The sequence below is a fragment of the Pelophylax lessonae genome (assembly GCF_965119305.1).
Source record: "Pelophylax lessonae genome assembly, chromosome: 6".
Taxonomy (NCBI): domain Eukaryota; kingdom Metazoa; phylum Chordata; class Amphibia; order Anura; family Ranidae; genus Pelophylax; species Pelophylax lessonae.
Window position 1 is genome coordinate 247,601,590 of NC_138773.1, and position 26,067 is coordinate 247,627,656.

A 26,067-nucleotide genomic window follows, 5' to 3' on the forward strand; every position below is an offset into this window, starting at 1 on the left:
TGTCGCAGTCCCGCAAAAAATCGCAGATTTTCGCCATTACAAAGCTCTATTTGTGAGGAAAAAATTACATAATTTTATTTGGGTACAGCGTTGCATGACTGCGCAATTGTCCGTTAAAATAACACAGTGCCGAATCGCAAAATAGGGCCTGGTCAGGAAGGGGGTAAAATCTTCCGGGGCTGAAGTGGTTAAAAAAATAATAATAAATACACGTTTATTTATCTGCACAAATATGTGAATTTATTATTTTTTTTTTTAAAGGTGAACTTATTCTTTAATTCCTTCTGTAATGATGAAGTTGTTACACGTGTTCCAATCCTTTTACGTACATTTTTCATAATATACTGTACAGGGAGAGAAAAGCTGGGTGCAAATGTATGGAAATTCAATCTGTTCATAGCCCTCTCTGTTCAACAGACGTTGATTATTAGATCAGCATTTGTTGAACAGGACTGCTGGAAAACCAGAAATCTGTCAGAATATAATATCAGAGAGAGGGGGATTCCTGCATTGACATCACTTGGGTGGATGCAGGAATCTGTGAGTTTAATTTTGTTTAGCCTGCTGGTTGAATGAAAAAAAAAATCTAAGAGTGTACCTAGCTCAAGAAGTACTAAGTGCCCATGCACACTTACAGCATAAACGGCACTGGTATTATTTTGCTGTCCGGGAGCCCCTGGTGACAGCCTACATTTGGAGACTTATGTCTGTACGAATGTACCACTTTACGCAAGTAGCAGCGCATACCTGAGTGCAGCCTCCTACAGCCATGATATAAATTACGCAAATAAGACATGATGGTTGCTGATTGCTTGCTTTGATTAGAGATAATTTGCACATTGTCGTCAGCCCACCCAACAAATTTACTTTCAGTTGATCATGGCATTTTCTGCAGTTGTCTTGTTGTTTACCAAAAATATGCACTCACTATACTACAACATTTTAACAAAATTCTGTCATTTGTAGATTCAGTGGGTAGCAGACCACCAATGTTGCCTCCTGGTGGAAGAACAACCACTCCTAGACCTTTTGCCCCACCAAGTGCAAGAGGTCCTCTGCCTCAACCGGGCATAAGAAGTAGTGCCCCAGAACTACAGAGAAACCGCATGCCACCTCCTCCAAGGAATGATTTTAGTCCTAAATCAGAAAATGCACCACCTTCAGTTCCAAATACACCGAGGCCCGCCCCATCAAGTCTTTACAACAGAGGTCCTCCACCAGTCCCTGCTGGAAACAGGCAGATGAGCACAGGATCTGCTCCTTCACCTATGTTTTTGAATAAAAGTCCTGGATTTGGTGGTAATACCAGAACATCTCCATCAATGCCTCCATCACTTCCTTCTATGAACAAGCCATCACTTCCTCACACACCTAGTCGTTCCATGGATGACAGACCACCACCACCTCCAACAGGAAACAGGCCACCATTCAGTAGGGATGATGACAGACCACCACCTCCGCCAACAGGAAATAGACCACCTCTCAGCAGAGATGATGACAGGCCGCCACCCCCTCCAGCAGGACATAGACCTCCATTTGGTAGAGATGATGACCGGCCACCGCCTCTTCCAGCAGGAAACCGACCACCATTTAGCAGAGAAGATGACAGGCCCCCCGCTCCTCCAGCAGGACATAGGCCTCCATTTGGCCGAGATGATGATCGACCACCTCCACCTCCAACAGGACATAGACCACCATTTGGTAGAGATGATGACAGGCCTCCTCCTCCTCCAATGGGCAACAGACCTCCACTTGGAAGAGATGGACCCCCACCTCCCCCACCTCAAAACAATAAGCCACCAGTTCCTTCCACACCTAGACCTAATTCATCTATCCAGGGACCTCCTCTGCCACCAGGCCGCCCTGGACCTCCTCCACTTCCTCCTACCCCTTCCAATTTTGATGATATGCCAAGACCTCCTCAAAGGAATCCTTCCTTTTCATCCTTACCTGCTCCACCACCACCTGCTGCGCTCTCTAGCCGGTCTGGTCCACCTCCACCACCATCTAGAGACCCACCTTCAAGAACCGGTAAGCAACTTTACCTGATATCATATAAATTATATCATGTTAGCCACCAATATGTAGGATCTGACATCTAGATGTTCTAGTACTGTGAGAGTGCTAATATGGCCAATGTCAGTGATCTAATATAGTCTAATAAGACCCATGTTAGGTCACTGATGTCACAGGCTTCCCTGCCCCTTTGTGTATGTGCAGCTGAAGAATGGGGAATCCCCTTCCCACAGCTAATTGGATCATCACTGAGAAGTGAGAAAATATACCCTTAACCCTTTCACTGCCAGAGTCATTATTGCGCTATTTTGCACACATGTTTTTAAAAAATCATTTTAGGGCTGAAGACTAGTAAAAGCCCTCAAACATTAAATTTTATCTAAAAGCAGAGACCCTGAAGAATACATTTTTTATGTCACACAATACTTGCGCAACAGTTTATCAAGCGTAACATTTCAGTAAAAAATGACATTGAAGCACAAAAACATAATAGATTACCCAGTTTTTGGTAAAGAATAAAAGATGAGGTTGCACCGAGTAGACAGATACCCAACATGGCAAGCTTTAAATTTGCATGCGCCCGCAAAACGATAACAAACTTCGGTACCCTACATTTTCCATAGGCAACACTTTATTATATGATTTGTTTAGAGTTAACCATGAAAAATGGCCCTAGAATGTTTGCTCTCACTCTGGTGTGTGCGGTGATTTGTAACATTGTTGAACATAGGTGCTCCAAACAGATGCATTTACATTCCCGTGTGCGTACTAATATTTTTTTTGGTGGGGGTTTTAAGCACTTAGGTGTAACTTTATTTTTTGACATTTTTTTTTACATTCAGTAAAACTTTATTTATATTACATAGAGGGCAAAAAGTCCCCTATTTGATATAATGTTTTTAAGACGGGTTCTCTTTAATGAGACATCAGAGTTCTTTTAGACCCCTGATGTCCCACCTACCTTCAGTTGAAGCAGGGGGCACATTCCGTGCTGTGACGGCCGTCAAATCGCATTTACTAGCAGTCCAACAATTAGATTGCGAAGTATACAAGCCAGCTGTCGGTTTTTTCACATATTCCTGGCAGCTGCTGGGAGTGTGTGTGTAAACCCCCCCCCCCCCCCCCGCTGCCATCATCTTAAGTCTTATGGTGATGGCAGTAAAAGGGTTAAAATAACTAAACCCAAAGACAAAAAAAGGTAAAACATTGCATCTTATCAGTCCTCAGCAAGTATATAAAATGAGCTGTTGATTTTGCTAGAAATGCAGTGTCCTTGTCATTCCCTGTGAGCTGGACAGAAAGCAAAAACAATCTTATCATTCTTGTATAAACGACTAATCTCCCTAGCCCCCATGTAATGGAGATGAACAAAGGCAGACATGTCCATAGTCCAAAGTTTAAAACATATCTCCTGCGCTCAAGTGGTGTATGATGGGAGAATAGAATATATATATATATATATATATATATATATATATATATATATATATATAGGTGTTCAATGGTCTTTTGTTGGTATCACGTGTGGTCTTGCTGCCCCCTCGGGTCCAAGGGTATCCAAACACACTAAAAGGCAACAATAAGAGAAGGGTGCACCGACCTAGTGCATTACCACTAAAAAGGTTTATTAATTTAAAAAAAAAAAATGTATATTATACTCACAAAATAATTGTAGATAGCACACATGTAAGCATGATCAACACAAGATCTCCAAGGTAGCCAAGGCACTGCGCGGTGCTGCTTAGCATGCAGATGTCTGGATGGATCTGCTAAGGCTAGGCTGATGCGTTTCGAGGACGAACCCTCTTCTTCAGAGCCACCTTTCTGCCTCTGAGGAAGAGGGTTCACCCTCGAAACACGTCAGCCTAGCCTCAGCAGATCAGTGCAGACATCTGCATGCTATGCAGCACCGCGTAGTGCCTTGGCTACCTTGGAGATCTTGTGTTGATCATGTTTACATGTGTGCTATCTAGTGTCAGGGCCGGCGCTACCTATAAGGCGACCCATGCAGTCGCCTAGGGCGCAAGACTAGTGTACAATTGTTTTGTGAGTATAATATACATTTTTTTTTACATTTTAATAAACCTTTTTAGGGGTAATGCACTAGGTCCGTGCGCCCTTCTCTTATTGTCTTTCAATGTCCATAGTCCAGTGGCATCCATGGTTCCCTTCATAGATACAGTGGATGTGCATAGCCAACCAGGGACAGCAAGTTTGCTTTTTCGCAGAATTAAAAAGTGCAAAAAAAAAGGCCTGATACAAAGAAATCGAATGCAACCAACACATCAAAGGACTGGTTAGCTGCAGTATATTACATTTTTGTACTTGGATTTAGATATACTTTTAAAGCTGCTTGCTAATCCGTTGCTGTGTATTAGTGAAGATTTTTGGTCTGTAACAAATGCTTCCAGCAAATATGTATGAAGTAGAGGAATAATTATAAACATACAGTAGTACATACACACACTAAATGTGCAATTTTTATCATGACAAGTAAGTTAATAAATTAATAGAATGATTTATGCGGGTACCCCAAGTGTTCAGACATACATACAAGCAGCTTTTCATACTTGAAGATAGGTGGCAATGTTATGTTCTAGGTCACTATGCTGGACTGGTATGTAGATATAAATACCAGAAAAGAGTGCTGCGCCAGATCACTATATCAATAAGTGAAAATCCGTACTTAAATAAATAAATATACAATTGATAAATTACATCAAACAGTGTAAAAATTCATAAATAAATCCACAGTGTATATATTCCGTGTAAAAAAAGGAATAAGTATTCTGATTAATAAAGTGCATCAAACATTGTAATGAACAAATCAATAAATAAATCCAGCATTGTGCTTCCACATATGAATAAATCAGTGAAGCAATCATATAAAATATAAACGGTCTATGAATAATCAAATTGACTCAAGCAGTGTCCACCTTCCGTGCTCATAAATCAAATCAAAGTGCTCCGTGTTCCACCACCTATGCAATCAAATAACTCAATAATGCTGCGCCAAAGTATACAAAGTGCAATAGTGACTCAAATCATATAAACCAAATAAAATAAAATATCACTATAAATAATAAATCGTGCAAATAGTGTGGTGAAAGTTTACACAAATGGCACTGTGAATATAATAATCCCAATATATAAATAATGAAATGGTGCAAAATGCAAAATAACTAAGGAAAGTCCCACACAAAATCCTTTTTAAAGCCCCGTACACACACACAGATCGTCGTCATACAAACGTCGGCGGACGAAAGATCTGCCGATTGTACGCGTGTTAGTATGGTGCCTCCGACAGCTGTCTGCACACAATCCGCGGACAAGAGTCTTTCTTGCAAACATGAAAATTTTTGTCTGCAGACACCAGAACGGACGATTGTTCGCCTGTCAGTACAGAAATCAGCCGACAGACCGCAGATTTGCAAGACTGGGCATGCTCAGAAAATAAAAAACACAGGGAAAGTTAACCATTACATGACATCACTTCTGCAGTCAGCTGAAGTCTGCGGACAAAATTCTTGTGCTGTCCTTGTGCTGTCTTTGCACTTTTCAACAGACACCGACATCCCGGGGAGAAAAGACGAACATTTGTATGACGACGATCTGTGTGTGTGTACGGGGCTTTACAAGGAATAGGTGCTACAAATGTCCCAATCAATTAATATGTGCTGTGCTCAAACAATAAGTGCTTCACTCCACTCATTGAAGGTGCTCCAAGGGACTGGTGCTCTTTAAGCAGCTCACCTCCTTTCAAGTACTTATGCAATCAAGCCTCTCACCTTCCAGTCTGACCCCTGTGTTACCAGTGGGTCAGGTTAAGCAGTTCCCTTCAGGGATAATACTCAACAAAGATTCACTTACAATACAGATATGGTATGGGTACATGAGGAAATAAAGAAACACATCTAGTGCTCTCTATATATAGGGGGCGGGGCCTGCCAGTCTACATCACATTGTTTCCCCGCTGTGAACACTGTGAACGCTGCTATAGTTTGCACTGCTGTAGCGCCGTATTTGCAAGTTGCCTACTTTTTAAATAAACTTACCTTGGAAATATATAGAGAGCACTAGATGCGTTTCTTTATTTCCTCATGTACCCATGCCATATCTGGATTGTAATGCCTCGTACACACGTACCGATCGTCGGCCGAACGATCGGCCGTCTTTTGTCCAGGGCTGTCGTGTCTGTTGAAAACTGCAAAAGACTGCACACAAATTTTGTCGGCCAACAACAGCCGACTGCAGAAGTGATGTCATGTGATGGTTAACTTTCCTTGTCTTTTTTCTTCTCTGAGCATGCCCAGTCTTGCAAATCTGCTGTCTGTTGGCCGAAATCTGTACTGACTGGCGAACAATCGGCCGTTCTGGTGTTGGCCAACAAAAATTTTAATGCTTGCACGACAGATTCTGTTCGGCTGAAAATGCGCTGTCGGCTGTCGGAAGCATCATACTAACAAGCCTACAATCGGCCGATCGGTCGTCGGCCGAATATTTACGGCCGACAATCGGTACGTGTGTACGGGGCATAAGTGAATCTTTGTCGATATCTGTGATGAGCATCCAGCCCCAGATCTCCATCTGAGTATTATTCCTTTTTACACACGGAAGATATACACTGTGGATTTATTAATGAATTTATAGGCCTCTTTCACACGAACGATCCGATCAGATCCGCCGGTCAGTTTTTTAGGCGGATCTGATCGGAACCTCCATGCATTCCTATGGGGCAGCGGATGTCAGTGGAGACATGTCCACTGCCATCCGCATCCGATCCTGTCTGTGAAATCTGGACGGATGGAAACCCTATTCTCCATCCATCCAGAGGATCGGATCGGATGAGAGCAGGCAGGCAGTCCGCTCATATCCGATTCCCCCATAGAGAGCAGCGGGGCTCTGACACCTCCCTCTCCGCACACAGAGCAGAGGGAGCTGTCACCTGCCTGCTCAGTGGGGATCAGTTTATCGATCCCCCGCTGAGCAGCACGGAGTCCGCTGACGGAGGCGGACCGTGTGAAAGGAGCCATAGGGATCTGGCGCAGCACTTTTTTTCTGTTATTTATGTTTTATTGTGTAGTGGAAACACATTGAAATGAGAGCAGCCGGAATAATACAATCATAGTTATTTACATTCACATCATTATTCTTATTGCGCTGATAGTTTTTTCATTCACTCGGTATGTAGGTATATAATAGTTATGTATCTTAAATCTGCTTCTGTGTAGGACAACTTCCTCCGCCTCCCCCTGCCAATAGAAATGGATTTTCTCCTAGGGGATCAATGCCTCAGCCTCCAATGAAACCTGGAGCAGAATCCCCCAGAACTGTCTCCAGACCACCACCACCTCCAGAAAGGCCAAACTTAGGGCCTCTGCCCCCGCCACCACCCTCTTCTTCTATAAGAAATGGTTATCAAGATTCATCTGGTGAAGGTAAGTGTACCTACAATAAAACATGCATTTGATAATAGCAAAAAAAAAAAACTTTATATTTCCTTGTTCTATACCCTCTAACAGTACCCTTGTATAGAGGTGGTTGTAGGTCTTCCTGTTACAACTCTTTGCAATTCCTAGATAGCAGCTGAAAATTCTGGTTAAAAATCTACTCTAAAGACTAACTCCACTCTCATGGGGAACAAAATAGCAAATAAAAAATAAAAAAAATACTATAGCGTATACAATTGCGACACAAGTCATATTGTAATTGAATGTTATTAAAAATGACCTTTCCTTTTCAATCTGCAGCTCAGTCATTTTCTAAAAATGCAGTGCAATATGGCTACCTGGAGTTGTTCTGTACACAGAATGTATACTGACCACACCCAAGAAACATAATTTCCTGCTTGTGTGATTGGCTCACCAATTTTCCCAGAAGTCTGCCTAAGATATAAGTCAGATTATAGGCATCCCCTGTAACAAAAATGTCATTTTTTGTGAGATACTCCCAATAGGAACACTTCTAAAGGGATGCAGGCCCAGCAGATTTCCTCATTAGTGTTCAGCAGCTGCACAGCTGATTGATAATTATGAAACCACTTCCATTAGACCCACTCAGCACAGAGGCACAGAGGAACAAACAGGGATTTTTTCAGAATAACAAAAGGCAGGAATCTGCAATGAAGAGTGTTATTATCCCTGCAATGTACAAAGGCCACCCAGAGGGTAATGTTTTTTCCCTACAAAAGTGGAGTTAAGCTTTAAGTCTGCTTGGAAACAGGGCCGGTGCTAGACTATTATGCACCCTAGGCAAGACCAGCTACTTGCACGCCTCCCCCCCCCCAATAAATTTAAAAAAATCTTCAAAATGTCCCTATTTCCCTATACTCGCAGCACACTCAATGCATTCCCCATACTCCCCCCTATACTTGCATTACTCGCAGTGCCCCCATTGATGCAGAGTGACCAGTGCCCCATTAATGCAGAGTGACCAGTGCCCCCATTAATGCGGAGTGACCAGTGCCCCCATGAATGCAGAGTGACCAGTGCCCCCATCCAATGCAGAGTGACCAGTGCTCCCATCCATGCAGAGTGACCAGTGCTCCCATCCATGCAGAGTGACCAGTGCCCCCATTCATGCAGAGTGACCAGTGCCCCCATTCATGCAAAGTGACCAGTGCCCCATCCAATGCAGAGTGACCAGTGCCCCCATCCAATGCAGAGTGACCAGTGCCCCCATCCAATGCAGAGTGACCAGTGCCCCCATCCAATGCAGAATGACCAGTGCCCCCATCCAATGCAGAGTGACCAGTGCCTCCATTAATGCGGAGTGACCAGTGCCTCCATTAATGCGGAGTGACCAGTGCCCCCATTAATGCGGAGTTACCAGTGCCCCCATCCAATGCAAAGTGACCAGCGCCCCCATCCAATGCAAAGTGACCAGTACCCCCATCCAATGCAGAGTGACCAGTGCCCCCATGAATGCAGAGTGACCAGTGCCCCCATGAATGCAGAGTGACCAGTGCCCCCATCCAATGCAGAGTGACCAGTGCCCCCATTAATGCGAAGTGACAAGTGCCCCAATTAATGCAGAGTGATCAGTGCCCCATCCAATGCGGAGTGACCAGTGCCCCCATCCAATGGAGAGTGACCAGTGCCCCTATTAATGCAGAGTGACAAGTGCCCCCATTAATGCAGCTTGACCAGTGCCCCATTAATGCAGCGTGACCAGTGCCCCCATCCAATGCAGAGTGACCAGTGCCCCCATTAATGCAGAGTGACAAGTGCCCCCATTAATGCAGAGTGACAAGTGCCCCCATTAATGCAGAGTGACCAGTGCCCCATCCAATGCAGAGTAACAAGTGCCCCCATTAATGCAGAGTGACCAGTGCCCCCAACAATGCGGAGTGACCAGTGCCTCCAACAATGCGGAGTGACCAGTGCCCCCATTCAATGCAGAGTGACCAGTGCCCCCATTCAATGCAGATTGATCAGTGCCCCTATCCAATGCAAAGTGACCAGTGCCCCTATCCAATACAGAGTGACCAGTGCCCCCAAAAATGCAAAGTGACCCGTGCCCCCATTAATGCAGAGTGACCAGTGCCCCCATCCAATGCAGAGTGACCAGTGCCCCCAACAATGCAAAGTGACCAGTGCACCCATCCAATGCAGAGTGACCAGTGCCCCCAATAATGCAGAGTGACCAATGCATGGGGATTAGAGCGCAACATGATTACATGAAGCCAAGTTCTTCTGCTTACCCAGTGGGGAGGCTGTCATACCAAGTCCCACCTCCTGGACTGGCACAGTCACCAGTGTTTTGTCTATCATAGGTAGGAGCCGGTCCAAGAGGCGGGACTTCGTATGACAGCCTCGCCGCCGGGTAAGCAGAAGAACTTGGCTTTTTGTAATCATGCAGCACTCTAATCCTCATCTCCCCCCCCCCTCCCCTCCGGAGGCAGCCCAAGCGGGAAGTATGGCGCAGCCCAAGCGGGAAGTATGGCGCCCCCCCTGCCCCAGTTCACGGTGCACCGTGGACATCTGGTCACCCTAGGGTGGCAGCCAGGCTAGTAGGGAAACCAGCGGCTGTAGCTGCGCCCCCTAAGCAGCAGTGCGCCCCAGGCGGTTGCCTAGTTCGCCTAGCAGGAGCGCCGGTCCTGCTTGGAAACATTGGCATCATCCCTCCTTTTCAGACTGTCTGGAATTATTTTATTTTTTTTTTCTTCTGTTGGCTGACAGCTTGTTGTGCTATGTTATGAAAGTTTACTGCCAGCCAATAAAAAAATAATAATTCCATTCCAAAAGAAGATTTTAATATTGTTGTATCCAGGCAGACTTAAAGTGATATTATTTGGTTTTTATTAAAATAAAAAAGAGGTTATATTTACCTGCACTGTGCAATGGTATTGAAAAGAGCGGTCCCTTAACTCTTTTGGAGTCAACCACCAGCACTCTGTCCTCCTTCTACTGCCAGTTGCCCCCATAGCAAGCCGTGTACTATGGGGGCACCCATGTAGGCACTCTCCTTAAGCCAGGCTGTGTGCGTCCATAGATACACAGAGTGTGGCTCAGCCACGTCCACCACTCCTCACAGGATTTGACTAACAACAGAAGGAGCCTATGGCTGCCTGTGTCCCCTTTAATACCAGGTGAAGGGACAAGAGCTGCAGCCAGGATAACACTGAATCATCCCCAGTTAGTGCAGAGTTTTTTTTACCTTGCAGGGAATGCTTTAAGGTAAAAAAAAAAAAAAAAAACGTTTGGCTTTAGAACTACCTTACTACAAAGGTACACTATTTCTGCTGAAGGATGAAGGATAACTAAACCCAAGTACAAACATTTATAATATTGCAGCTTACCAGTTATTAAATGTGGTGGCTACATTAGTTTTCATTTTTAAGAACATTTTTGCTAGTTCAAAAAATACCTGTCTTCCCAGCAATCCAGTGTCTACTAATTTTATCATCTGAACAAAGGCAGCTATGTTTGAAGTCCTGTTTGGGTGATAGTCAGAAAATAAAGTCCTGCTAGAGCACTTCAGGTTGGCCTCTTTTGCATGTATAGCCATGTAAAACATTAAAAATAAGTGACTATACTGATAGAATCCAAAAATACACTGTCTCACCATGCTCTGCGCATGCTCAACCGCTCTCTATGTTAGGCACCTCAGAATTTGTAGAGGCTGATCTGCTGACAGCCTTAAAGTAGATGTAAACCCTCACATATACCCAGTTGAGTGAACAGCCTCAGATGATACACAGCGATAAAACAAATCTTTCTACATACGTTTTACATGTATATCTGCTGTCTTCAGTGCACATTGTGTTAGAATTTGTTCTTCCTGTTTCAGCTGTGGGAGTGAAGTCCTGGCATACACTGGGATGGAACCCATCCCCCTCCACATAGGCAGAAGAACAAAGATACTTGCAGAGCTGTGCTGTGAATAGACCAGCTCTCTGCTAATCTATTTATAGCACCCACCCCGACACAAATTTTCAGCTGCTTTTATCTCTTGTGTCAGAGAACTTGCCGGAAGTTATCATGCTGATAACAGAAGAACAGAGCAGCAGAAAATCATGCTTTCGAGAGAGATAAGTAAACACTACAGACATGTGTGCCCAGGTCAAATTTCATGAATCGGGTTTACATCTACTTTAAAGCGGGATTAAACCCTCTTATCCTTTACAGCCAAGGAAGTTGCTTCTGTTTTGATCTGCAAATGCAGTGGTGCTGCGCATGTGATCAGTTATGACACCAGCCACTTGATGGATTGGCAGTTTGGTTGAGAACACAAGCAAATGTGACAGTTAACAATCCCAACATTCCAAGAATGTAACTGTTTTTTGAAACTGTTAAATAGATGGGTTTAGATCTGCTTTATGATTTACTTCTGCTAAAGGGCTCTGGGCTTCATTAAAATTGCAACCTCCAGCAAGAAGAAACAGGAGCAATGCTGCAGGCAATTTACAGCACACACTTATTTTGGTAGCAGAATTATTATTGTGGAATGTATGTTCCTTGCCAAAGAACATTATTTTTTATCAAGTTGTTATGGGTAAGGTTTAGTTTTAAGGATTTTTACACAGCTGCTATCTAGGGGTTATTGAGAGCTGTGACAGGAGACACTGTACAGACATCAATTCAAAAAGCTGACACACTAGGAGGAGTATATGCGTTTCCAAAAGGTGGCAGTTATTTTCAGCTAATCCAATGTGATCTAAAAATTTCAGCCACACAACTTAAAGCGGAGTTCCAGCCTAAACACACTCACCTGTCCAACGGTCCAGCGATGCAGCCGCCCGAAGCCTCGCTCTTCTCCCTCTCTGCTCTGCGGCATCACTGGTGTGGGCACCCGGCTGTGACAGTTTGCGGATTCACAGCCGGGTACGCACTGCGCATGCGCGAGTTGCGCTACGCGTCGTGATTGGCCGGCAATCTTCTGGTACCTCTGACATGTCCCAGAAGATTGCAGGGAGGGAGGGGGAGAGGAGAACTTCCGCTCAGGGCGCCGCGGCGCTCCGAGCGGAAGTGAGAGCGGGTACATGTCAAAACTAGGTACCCGCTCCCCCCCCCCCCCAAAAAAATGACATGCCAAATGTGGCATGTCAGGGGGTTATTCCTACCTAAAACGGAAGTTCCACTTTGGGGTGGAACTCCGCTTTAAAGCCAAACTATATTCACCTTTGGGCCAGCGATGTGGCATCTCACAGCTCCCTATTGGCCCCTGACATCTTCGGGTGGACGGCTTCCGGGTCTCGATTGGCGGGTGCTGTCATTGGCCAGACTGAGATGACATCATTCTGCATATGTGCGGGAGATCCATCAGCTTTGGCATAGACGAATTTGTACAATGAGCTGCGCATATACAGCTCGCTGTACAGGGGCCGACAGGCCAGACAGCAACTTTAATGTAGAAGAGACAAGGCATGTCTCTTCAACATTAAAAATCCTGCCTGTTTATTTTTCAGCATAAAGTTACAGTTTAATTAGAGAGCCTTATCCTTGTGTTAAAGCTTTGTAAATTTAGCCTAGATAATGTGATAAAAAGCTTACTGCTAGTAGTAACTGGTGCACCATGTTTAATAAAAATCCATCATTTATAGTCACACATTAATCTTCCATTGAACAATACCTACAATTTTGATCTAGAGTGACACCTGGGATGTTTACACAACTCCAATTCCAAAAAAAGTTTGGACCCTGTGCAAAATCTACATAAAAACAGACTGCAAAGATTTAAGACAGCCTACATCCACAGAAGATCTGTGGTTAGTCTGCCAAGATGTTTGGAACAACCTACCTGCCAAGTTCCTTCATGAACTGTGTGCAAGTCTACCTAAGGAGAATTGATGCTGTGTTGAAGGCAAAGAGTGGTCACGCCAAATATTTATTTGATTTGGATTTCTTTTCTGTTCATTTACGTTTTTTACTCATTTTGTTATTTAATTTAAATAAACTATTAACACTTCTATTTCTGAAAGCATTCTTATTTGACAGCATTTTACACCTGCCTAAAACTTTTGCACAGCACTGTATATTGTTAGGGATTACATACATTTTAGGATCTACTGTATGTCAATGTAACCTAATATTACATAAAATTCAAATCAGTCAGGATTTCATGGCCTATATAAAGAATGGGTGTGCAGGGTGAAAGCTTATAGATAGCCTGAGACATTTCATAAATTATTTTCTTTTATAGTCTCTTAACCACTTAAGCCCCGGAAGATTTTACCCCCTTCCTGACCAGGGTCTATTTTGCGATTCGGCACTGCGTGACTTTAATGGACAATTGCGCGGTCGTGCGACGCTGTACCCAAACGAATTTGACGTCCTTTTTTTCCCACAAACAGAGCTTTCTTTTGGTGGTATTTGATCACCTGTGCGATTTTTTGATCATGCGCTATAAACAAAAAAAGAGCGTCAATTGTGCAAAATAACAATATTTTTCACATTTTTTTTATATGAAATTCCCCAAAAAAATGTAAAAATCAAAATTTTTTAACATTTTCGGCCAATTTGTTTTATGCTACATATGTTTGGTAAAAAAAATTGCAAAAAGCGTATTTTGATTGGTTTGCGAAAAAGTTATCGGGTTTACTAACAAAGGGAAAGATTTTTGTCATTTTTGTTGTTTTTTTTTTAACGCGTAATGGCGGCGATCTGCAATTTTTTTTGCGGTACTGCGACATTGCAGCGGACAGATCGGACCCTTGACTGAAATTTTTGACACTTTTGGGTTACCAGTGACATTTCTACAGTAATCAGTGCTATACATATGCACTGTTACTGTAAAATTACACTGGCAGTGAAGGGGTTAACTTTTTTTGAGAGGGAGGGGTTATGTGTGTCCCTAGGGACGTGATTCTAACTGTGATTGGCTGTGGCTTGAGCTGTATGAACAGTGATCAATGGTCCTAAATAGTAGAACCGTATGATCACCATTCATACACAGGGGAGAATGACAGGCGGCTTGTTTACATTAGCCGCCTGCCTTTCTCCCTCTGCACCGACGATCGCCGAGTGACCGGCGGACATCGGGTTCGCCGGTCACACGCGCGGGGGGGTCCGTGACCACTCGGGAGCGGGAGCGCGCTTCCGGGGGCGCGCGCTCGCTCCCTAGACCCTCACAGGCTAGCGACGTAGTACTACGTCACTCTGCCTGTGAGGGGCTGACCGCCGCAGTAAATAGTCGTGCGGCGGTCGGCAAGTGGTTAATCTTATGCTGGGCACAACTCATGGGTTCACCTTCCGTATGATATCAATCATCATATTCTTAACAGTATTCTACAAAAAGGATAAAGCTATCTGTGTGTTTCATTATTATTATGTTTTTCTTTTTTTTTTTTTTATATATAGATGAATGGGAACGACGATTTTTATTCCGCCCATTTACTGATCTGCCACCACCAGAACCCTTCATACCGACAAACAAGTCTTACCCCAGTAAACTCATGAGAAATGAAAGCCGAAGTAAGTAGAATTTGCTTTTTTTTAAAGGATTTGTGCAATTCTTTAACCCCCAGTAACGTCTAATGTTTTATACATATTGCACCTACAACCGCACTCCGAGACCTTTACTGTGTGGCCTGTGCTGAAATCACACTACCATTGCACAAAACCTTCACACATCATTAGCTGCATACTAAGACACCTTGGGCTCTATTCACTTCCATGAAAATTGTATCATTAATTCTAATTAAAGCTCTTTAAGGAAAGGGATTGTAGGTAAATATACAGTATCTCACAAAAGTGAGTACACCCCACACATTTTTGTAAATATTTTATTATATATTTTCATGTGACAACACTGAAGAAATGACACTTTGCTACAATGTAAAGTAGTGAGTGTACAGCTTGTATAACAGTGTACATTGCGGTCCCCTCAAAATAACTCAACACAGCCATTATTGTCTAAACCGCTGGCAACAAAAGTGAGTACACCCCTAAGTCCAAATTGAGCCCAAAGTGTCAAAATCTTGTGTGGCCACCATTATTTCTCAGCACTGCCTTAACTCTCTTGGGCATGGAGTTCACCAGAGCTTCACAGGTTGCCACTGGAGTCCTCTTCCACTCCTCCATGATGACATCACAGAGCTGGTGGATGTTAGAGACCTTGCGCCCCTCCACCTTCCATTTTAGGATGCCCCACAGATGCCCAATATGGTTTAGGTCTGGAGACATGCTTGACCAGTCCATCACCTTTACTCTCAGCTTCTTTAGCAAGGCAGTGGTCATCTTGGATGTGTGTTTGGGGTTGTTATCATGTTGGAATACTGCCCTGCAGCCCAGTCTCCGAAGGGAGGGGGTCATGCTCTGCTTCAGTATGTCACAGTACATGTTGACATTCATGGTTCCCTCAATGTACTGTAGCTCCCCACTGCCGACAGCACTCATGCAGCCCCAGACCATGACACTCCCACCACCATGCTTGACTGTAGGCAAGACACACTTGTTTTTGTACTCCTCACCTGGCTGCCGCCACACACGCTTGACACCATCTGAACTTAATAAGTTTATATTGGTCTCATCAGACCACAAGACATGGTTCCAGTAACCCATATCCTTAGTCTGCTTGTCTTCAGCAAACTGTTTGCAAGCTTTCTTATGCATCATCCTTAGAAGAGGCTTCCTTCTGGGATGAAAGCCATGCAGAACAATTTTATGCAGTGTGCGGCGTATAGTCTGAGCACTGACAGGCTATACGCCCCAACCCCCCCCCCCCCCCCACCCCTTCAACCTCTGCAGCAATGCTGGCAGCACTCATATGTCTATTTCCCAAAGACAACCTCTGGATATGACACTGAGCACGTGCACTCAACTTCTTTGTTCGACCATGGCGAGGCCTGTTCTGAGTGGAACCTGTCCTGTTAAACCGCTGTATGGTCTTGGCCACCCTGCTGCAGCTCAGTTTCAGTGTCTTGGCAATCTTCTTATAGCCTAGGTCATCTTTATGTAGAGCAACAATTCTTTTTTTCATATCCTCAGAGAGTTCTTTTCCATGAGGTGCCATGTTGAACTTCCAGTGACCAGTATGAGAGAGTAGGGGCGATAACAGCAAATTTAACACACCTGCTCCCCATTCACACCTGAGACCTTGTAACACTAACGAGTCACATGACACCGGGGAGGGAAATGGCTAATTGGGCCCAATTTGGACACTTTCACTTAGGGGTGTACTCACATTTGTTGCCAGCGGTTTTGACATTAATGGCTGTGTGTTGAGTTATTTTGAGGGGACAGCAAATTTACACTGTTATACAAGCTGTACACTCACTACTTTACAATGTAGAAAAGTATCATTTCTTCAGTGTTGTCACATGAAAAGGTATAATAAAATATTTACAAAATGGTGAGGGGTGCACTCACTTTTGTGTATCTTATTAGAAATGTATTGGGGTAGGGGAGTTATAAATGATGCACTAAGGCCTATGTTTGACTCAGTGGTGGCTGGTGCTCCATGGGCCGGGGGGGGGGGGGGGCGGCAGACAGACCACCCCATACCCCCCCCCAGACCACACCAGCCCACACACCATACACCCCCCCCCCCAGACCACACCAGCCCGCACACCCGTTGCCGGCTCACTCACCCCTCACCCGGGACATGTGGACGGGCAGCTATAGTGTCAGGAGAAGAAGCAGATAGAGGCTGGCTTTCTGGTGCAGTTGAGTGGATGTAGACTTTTTCCATCAAACTCTGCTGGGATACAGCGACGGAGGCGTCTTCCTCTCAGTGAAGTCTTCTGAGTCTCCTCCCTCCTCCTCCTTGCCAATGCCATGGCTTCTCCTTTTAACCCATTCGGGAAACGGGTCTCAGGACACGCTTCCTGATTGGCCAGGAGGAGGATCCGTGTGACAATAGCGAACATTTATTCGCTATTGTCACACAACTGCGTGGGCTTAGTGCACAGTGCTCTGCTCCCCAAGCCCACCCTTTTTGAAGCCAATTAGAGCCTCTGGCTCTAATCACGTGCTTCCAAAAAAAAAAAAAAAAAAACCCCATTGAACTCCATGCATCCGGCGCCCCTGCATGTAGATTAGGGAGCCGGATGCATGGATGGGAGGGGGTGGCACCCCTGCACCCCCAATGCACCAGCCGCCACTGGTTAGACTAGCTATCCTCAGAATTAGGGTTGCACTGATACCACTTTTTTAAGACCGAGTACAAGTAATGATACTTTTTTCAAGTACACGCCGATACCGATTACCAATACTTTACCACACTGCTACATCAGCGCACTTCTACAAAGAGCAAGCCCCCAGAAAGCCCATTCACACTAGCATGCAGGCTGGAGTCCGTTGTGTGATGATGGTGCGTTTTTACAACACAAGGCAATGTTAACCTTTTTTTCCTTTATTTAAATGTGACAAAGTAACATTCCATTAATGTCTATAGACTGTGATGCAGAGACAGACACAGGCTTCAGGTGAGCTCCAGTGTGGTGCAGAACATTCCACACAGATATGCTGCATTTTTTGGCACTTCTTTAGCCTGTACCTCTCCTCTCTGTTGTAGTGTGAAGGAGGCACATAGGAAACATTGTTTTCTAAGTGCTCTGGTGGAGACTTTCTTTGATCAGTTGCAGAAAAACATAGGTCTCTCTGAGCAAAGTGTGTGCAAGACCCAACTCAAAATGTCTAAGCTCCAAACTTGGAGGCAACCCTTTCTCCTTGAAGGTACAGCAAAACAATAGAAGCCCAATACCACTCAAGGAACCTGAAGACCTCCAGTGTGTGTCTATACAAAATCCAACAATGGTAACTGTTCATGTTGAGATAAACTAACAGAGACATTTGAGTACTGTCCGTGATACTTTTTTTATTTGCACTAACATACAATTTTTCAGGACAAGCTTTCGGGGTATGTCCCCTTCTTCAAGATCCAAGCAGTACTGATTCACAAAATGTTTAGCAGAATGATAAAAAAAACACAAAATCTCTAAGCCAAAGGAAAAAAAAGAGAAAACCAAACAAACATAAACAAATTTAACTGGCAATGGTAATAAAACTAGCATAGTTAGTGAGATAAGACAGAGGGAGAGCTGAAGACAGGGGGGAAGGTGGGGGGGGGGGGGGATAGTCACAGAGGGGGTCGTAAAACTGTGGGATAATGAGTAAGGAAACCCATATCTAAATTCAAGCTGTTATTTTTTGTGTCAAAAAGAAGTATCATTCTTAATTCAAAAGTTTTCTCTTCCTGGATACTTCTGAAATTCCCTTTAAGAACTAAAACATTGAGGTCTTCTATAGTGTGGTCCGGTTGTGAAAAATGATGTCCCACAGGTGTGCAGAAACTATCTTCTTTATGTTCCTTGATGGTATTTTTTTTTTCCTTTGGCTTAGAGATTTTGTGTTTTTTTACCATTCTGCTAAACATTTTGTGAATCAGTACTGCTTGGATCTTGAAGAAGGGGACATACCCCGAAAGCTTGTCCTGAAAAATTGTATGTTAGTGTAAATAAAAAAAGTATCACAGACAGTACTCAATTGTCTCTGTCGCAAGTGCACTAACACGGCTACAATGACCTCAAGCGAGATAAACTAACAAAATTTTATTGCATACATTTGCAAACACACCTGAAGCCACACTGCCACCTTTGCAAAGTGTGGCATCTAATGTTAAACATCTGAGTCCCTAACTTGCCTGTTGCTGCTAACAACTCATCAGCAACAGGAACAAAGACTCGCTGGCCGACCAGCCAATAAATTATACCATAGAAGCAGGTGAGTGGTGTCTTTTCTTCATGATATCCTGCCGGCGGTGAGTTTCCACTAGTGACAGGATTGCTGCTGGATTATTGGACTATATGTACACTTCTTTCACATTTAATTTACATTATATTATTGAGTATGAGGGTTGCCTTCAGTCCCTGTATAGAAACATTGTGAAACTGTTGGTTGACAGAAACTCAAGACAAGTTATATTAAGCCATTACAAAAAATATGATCCTACTAGTGTCCACCCATAGCAATTACTTAACAACAATTATAGAGCCTTGGCTTTATATTAGTTTTTGTTTCAATGTGTTTATTGAATTTTTCAAGGTTTAATGACAGTACATTTGACAGATGTGTCAGTAGATGGCGCCAGTAAGCGATACAATAGCCATCATTAACAGTGTCCTGTCATCATTCAAAACATAGGAACACAAAATGTCATCTATCTGGTACTCAACAGGGAGGACCGGTCAAAGTTAAGGCATTTATGTGACTAGCTGATGGAGCCAGAAATGGCTAGAAATTAACAAAAAAGTAGAAAAGAAAAGGAGAGAAAAAAAAAGCTAGAGAGGATGGGATGGAGTGGAAAGATGGAGGGGGAGAAGTGGGAAGAAATTAAATAGAAAGGAGATGTAGGAAGGGGGGGAGGGGGGGAAGTGCATGACATGGGGAAGTATTGTATATTATTATTAACGGCTGGATCAATGAGGGCCCAGATTCGACAGCTAGTTTTAGATGGAAGTATGCGATTCAGGGGTCCCAAATTTTGCGGCATTTGGTATGGTTATTAGCGAGGATGCTAGATAACTGTTCAATCACTGAAAAAACTATCCACGGAAACTATCGGAATTTGATTTTAGAGAAGTGGGTGAATTGTTTTTTCCATTCCTTGGCTATGGTCATTTTAGAAACTAAAAGAACGAAATGAGTAAGCTTGAACTGTTTCTTAGTAACACAAATTAATGAAATGCAATATTGCTAGCCAGGGGTCTCTAGAAAGGCAGATCCCAAATAATGCTTTAAGGAGGGAAAAAACTTTAGACAATAAGTGGTTTAGCTTTGGGCAGGTCCACCATATATGGAGGATGGGCAGGACCACCATATATGGAGGACGTCACTTGTAATCCGGCATCCTCTGAAACATAGGCCCGAATGTCCAGGGAACATATGATACCATCTGTTAAGTACCTTGAAAGCTGACTCCAATGTAGTAACATTAATAGAGCAGGGCCCGATAGTGGACCACGCTTCTTGCCAGGATTTTTCTAATTTTTGGGCCCTCAAATCCTCCTCCCATCTGGCTACATAGGCATGTGTGGACGGAGACGGCAGTCTGTTCACTTGGGAGTGGACCAAGAAAGTGAGTTTGGATGTTATGGGGGCTTTATATTAGTTTTAGATCCTATCTGACATGTATGTTATCTGATTTTTCTAGGTGGATCTTCCAGAAGAGAGAGAGGTGCCCCTCCTTTGCCTCCAATACCCAGGTGAAAAGGATCTCCATAACAAAGATACCAATGTTCTTTGACTTTTTTGTATATGTTGGAAGAAAAGGAAAAAAGACCACATAGGATCATCTGAATGACTGGGGTGGATACATCTTGCTCTACGGTTGCATTGCATTATTGAGGGATGTTGTGTTACTGTCAATCAGCATTGCTGTGTTTCTGTCCTGAGGATAACCAGTGTTAAAGACCAACCGAAAACAACCATGACTATGAAGACATCATTTCTTAAACATGATTGATATTCTCAGGAATCTAAAAAAAAGATTAGTACATCTGCTCATATTGATTTTTCACATCCAGTAAGAAAAGCTGTACTTTCTTTTGAATTCTTTCTTTTATCCTGCTATTCTGATGCAAATTTTTTACTTAGGTGAATCATCCATAGGTGCTTGCAAAATGCCTTAAGTGTGATGTAAATATGTTTCTTTGCACCTCAATGGGTGCTTATTCTCTGCGGATAAAGTTTCTGGCAGCAGAGTGTTTTGTCGCCTTCCCCTGCCTCCTCTGACTGTCCCTTAATGCCTTGCTTAAATATACAGTTTGAATCTGTATACAGAGCAAGAGCATTGTAACATTGGAAAACCCACTGATATAGGATGGGAAAGGGAGCAGTTTTTCATATTATATAGGTACATGCAGGCACCTTTATATAGCACAACTGAGATGCTTAGTTGGCGACGGGTTCATTTTAACTAGTTGTAGTCAATTGTTGGTGAAGATTTAGAAAACAGTTGCCTTCTTGATTATTGTGTTCTCATTTATTCCTAGCTATTTGAGCGTTCGAGGTACAGAATGGACAAAATGGCTTATTGTGACATGGTTGCTGGTTGTACCATGTGCATCACCTATGAAGGATATTCCTTAGCCTTTATTATGTGCGGCAAGCACTGTGAGAAATAGTCATTCATATTTTCTAAATAGTGTATTCATCTGCAGTGCTGTATATATATAGCTTTATTAGGTATTCATCCTAATACGGACATACCAAAACTGTTTGATCGTTGTCTGACCCCACCAAATTTGTCAGCATCCGATGATGACTGGGATGTCTGAGGGTACCACAGATCTCAGCAAACATCCGTACTGTTTAATGTGGATGAGGAATCTGTTCAATTTCTTTTATTCACCCCGTAGGCTGAAACAAAAGAAATCTAACAGTGTATGGCTACTTAAGAATAGTGCTAGCTAACAATTTCACTGTTTGCACACCAAGCCAGATGCATATAGTTACATCTGAAATGAAAAACCTACAAAAATGACCATATCCTTAAGGCTGCATTCACACTTGAGCGTAGCGTTTTTTTACCGCGATTTTACCGCGACTTTCAGGCATTTTTGGAGGCAGGCATTGACATCTATCAAAAACGCTGGTAATCAGCCCAAAAAGAACCTCATGTACTTTTTTCAGCTACAGGCGTTTTGCTTCAGACGTTAAAACGCTCAGATGTGAACAGGGGCCATTTAAATGAATGGGGTTTTACTTGTTGGGCGTTTTGGAATGTATTTTTTAGCGTTTTTGGAGCTGAAAAACGCTCAAAAACACCCAGGTGTGAATGGAGCCTAATACTATCCACTGGAGAGCTGTTTTACAATGTGGTAGTTTGGTGTTGAGAATAATTAGAAAGCTGAAAAGGCAGTTATGTTTACAAATTGGTTTATATGTGTGTGGTACAAATCAAATCTAGAGAAAGAAAAGTACGTTTTTTTGGGGGGGGTTCCTTTTTTTTTTTTTTTATAGCTTTGGTTGCTTTGATTGTGTTTATAAATACCATACTTGAAGGAACTGTGAACTTCATCTGGTACCATTGTATTGTAAAGTCATCTACAAAACTGGCTTCATACCCATTGTTACCAATGGACTCAGCATTCAAGAAGGTTAGATCGTTAGATCTGCTTTCCAGCAAAGCAATCAGCCAGCTTGGTCTTACAAACAAAAGCAGTTGAATGATTGGTCAGTTTCAATTTTTGCACGATGCAGGATTGCCAATTGGCTTGAATGGTCGCTGGACCACTAAGACTCAGTACAATCCTCTCTCAGACTTAATGGTTGTGTGGATGTGGTGCATACGTATTGTATCCTTTTTTTCCTAGATTGCTGTTCACCTGCACAGAGAGCATGTTTTAAAATTTGTGTGCAGTATTGATCACTTCGTATTGCTGGAAGCGCTAGTTAACACTGTCTAGTTAGCCCCTAAATAGCCGAATCACCACAAGTGATGCTCAGATTGATTGATCTTTAATTATACCTTTTACAACAAGTCTATGGTTGTGCTGGTAAAGAGCAAGTTGGTTTTTTTTTTTCTGACCAATTTAAAAAGATTTGAGCATTTTATATATTTTTTATTGTAATATTTGGTTTAAAAAAATACTCCAGCATAAAAAAGACCTGAATATTGTCAGTTTTTTATATCGGAGCAAGGTCTTTAAGGTCACCTTCAATACTTGAAGAAGTATTGGAGTATACAGTATTTTGTTGCACTGTGAGATGCATTCTTTTTTTCATTTCTATTTTTTAGGAACGTTTCTAAACATAGTCTACATTATTAAAATGTTAATTCACTTATGCACTCACCAGAGGGTGAAGGTTAAATTACCCAATGACTTGTTGTACCTCTCTTAGAGACACCGGTAGCGAGCATTTCCTCCCATTAGTTTGCCACCTCTTTGGCAGGGACACAATGAAAGCTTACGCATATAACTGTGTGAAAGCTGCTGCAGTCAGGTATAAGAAGTTTGGTTATTTTTGGGTGGAGCTGGTGGTCATTAAATTGCTTACTCCACCCTCACGATAAGCAATGCACAGAATAACATAAAAGGTGTAGGTTTGTTATTTAGCTTTACCAAAGATTTTTCGTTGTGAGATATGCAGGCAAAAAAGCACAAAGTTGGTTAAATATATAATCATATTATGTTAGTTTACATTTTGAATTTACTTTTTTTTTCTATTTTTATACAATTATTGCATTTATGGATTTTTATACAATGAAGGCATTTTTCTTTTTTTAAAATCTTTTTCTTTTCAGCAGTATTTACCATATTAATGTTATTGCTATATGTTTGATTGCCTGTGGTCTTCTGCAAACCGTTAATAGTTGTATTTTCCTATTTAACTTAGTGCTGTTATAAACGCACTGCAATATGATTGTACAATGTAACTGCAGTTTTAATGTATTTTATTGCTAAAGTGTGATCAAACAGTTATTTTTTGTCTGCTGTTTCTAATGATGTGCACTAACATGTTAATTCTACATACCTGGCCAGATATATTTTCTGGTTGCATTTTCCTTTTGGTCCACTAGAGGACATCATGTACATGTTGTAGAGATGCACCTTGTCCTCATATTGATGAGAACAAGGGCCTCTTGCCTACAACCCTGGTTTGGTGGTTGTGGGGGGGGGGTCAGTTCAATATACTCAGTGTGAAGATGAAGGGGTTGTACGGTGTGCAGCCACACCAGGGCCCAAAAGGGTTCCAAGCTGCAACCACTATTGCTTTCATTACTAAGAATGTTTTGAAGAGTTTGCACATATTGATGTTGTGCTTGTGGAGTTTTATCGCTAGTGGATACCCTCTCTTGCTCTGAAATAGTATGCAGAGGTACTCAACCAGGAATTCTTATGACATCATAATAATCTTGGTCAGTTTGATGATTTCATCACACTAAATGATGATGTCATAATAGTAGTAGAGAATGAGTAAGGTGTAGTAGTCCTGTCTACAAGCACATTTATTACATCTTTGTTTTTTTCTTTCTTTTTTTTTTTTTTTGCTGGAAAATAACGAAAGGGGAAGGAAGAAACAGTTCATTGTTGATGCTGCCACAAGTAACACACCTAAAGCTGGCCTTGCAAAATTATACTGAGCAGTAAGCCGCAGAAGCTTCACTGCAAATAAAATGCAGTGATCAAATTTAGCAAGCAAATGTGGGCACAGCATGACTGTATTTTCCATTCTGCATTGTCATTATTTAAGTTATATATGAATTGGCTGAGGAAGTTGTTTTAGCAACATGCATGAGTATCTGACATCTGTTTTACAGTAATGGTGTTGATTTACTAAAACTGGATACTGCAAAATCTGGTGCAGCTCTTCATAGAATTCAATCAGCTTCCCGTTATTTTTGTCAAAGCTTAATTGAACAAGCTGAAGTTAGAAGCTGATTGGCTACCATGCAGAGCTTCTCCAGGTTTTGCACTCTTTACTTTTAGTAAATCAACCCTAATGAGAAAGCAGTGCTTGGGATGTAAGAGTCTGTGATGGAACAGCAGGACCTGGACCTGAATAGGTCTCATTAGTGAAGTCTGTGAAATTTATAAGAAGCCAGTAGGCACGCTGTATCAGGCAAGCCCATTCAAGACGACACAGCAGCACACCAACACAGTGTCTTACCAGTTTTACATACATGAGCCTCCACTCCCCCATCAGCCGGCACTCTCTTTTACTTCCCTGCGCTCGGCTGTTGACTGTCCCATGGGGTCCTAATTTCCAGTGCAGGGCTACGGGCTCAGAAACGGTCTTGATGACGTCAGAAGACTTGCAACCACCAGAGCATAGGGGGGAAGAGGCTGCGGTAACCAATTTTACAGCCTGGGGGGAGCCTACAGAGACAGAAGATCAAGTAAATCATTCTTTGTGGTCCCCTAAACCTAACTAAGCATCTAATCCTGGCTGTGCGGGTCGCAGCCCCACTCTGCAAGGGACAATGTTTCCTTTCCTTGGAATTCAGCTTTAATTTGCTAAAGTGCTGTTTTGCATAAACAGTTGCCAGGTATATTGGCTTTACCTTTTTTTTCTCATCTAAGGCTTCATGTACAGAGGACGTTTAAAAACCTCTTCTGAATGCTGGAACTTGACAGCTAGTTAACGACGTTTAAAAATGACCGTTTTGCCACTTTTACATGCTGCATTTTGGTTTAGAAGTGTTCTTTCCAGATAATAGATTGTACTGAACAGTATACCCTCTCTCTCTAAAAAACACCCAACTGCTCCTAAATGTCCGTTTACACCCAGCAGTGTACATGAGGCCTTAGTCTTGATGATCTCTGCCGGCCTTTTTCTGCCACTTCCAGTCTACATGCACTCACTCCAGAGTTGGCTTCCTGATAGTGACAAAGGTGGATCATGCATGAACAATGTGTTTCAACACAGCTGCTTGTAGTCTGTTTTAGGCTCCTTTCACACGGTCCGCCTCCGTCTGCGGACTCCGTGCTGCTCAGTGAGGGATACACTGGTCCCCGCTGAGCAGACAGTTGACAGCTCCCTCTCCGCTTTGTGTGCGGAGAGGGAGGTGTCAGAGCCCCACTGCTCTCTATGGGGGAATCAGATGAGAGCGGACCGCCTGTCCGCTCTAATCCGATCCCATCCGATCCCCTGGACGGATGGA

General features: G+C 43.0%; 1 protein-coding gene across 2 annotated transcripts in view; it reads left to right on the top strand.

Moving 5' to 3' along the window:
* The window catches only part of WIPF1 (WAS/WASL interacting protein family member 1), a 132,842-nt gene extending 111,678 nt beyond the window's left edge, over nucleotides 1-21,164 (top strand). For both annotated transcript variants that reach the window (XM_082261003.1, XM_082261004.1), the window contains 4 exons: nucleotides 967-2,031; nucleotides 7,248-7,454; nucleotides 14,817-14,930; nucleotides 20,611-21,164. In XM_082261003.1, the coding sequence (XP_082117129.1) occupies nucleotides 967-2,031; nucleotides 7,248-7,454; nucleotides 14,817-14,930; nucleotides 20,611-20,666 (1,442 nt within the window). In that variant the 3' untranslated portion in view covers nucleotides 20,667-21,164. The remainder of the gene's footprint in view (nucleotides 1-966; nucleotides 2,032-7,247; nucleotides 7,455-14,816; nucleotides 14,931-20,610) is intronic.
* The last annotated feature ends 4,903 nt before the right edge of the window (nucleotides 21,165-26,067 follow it).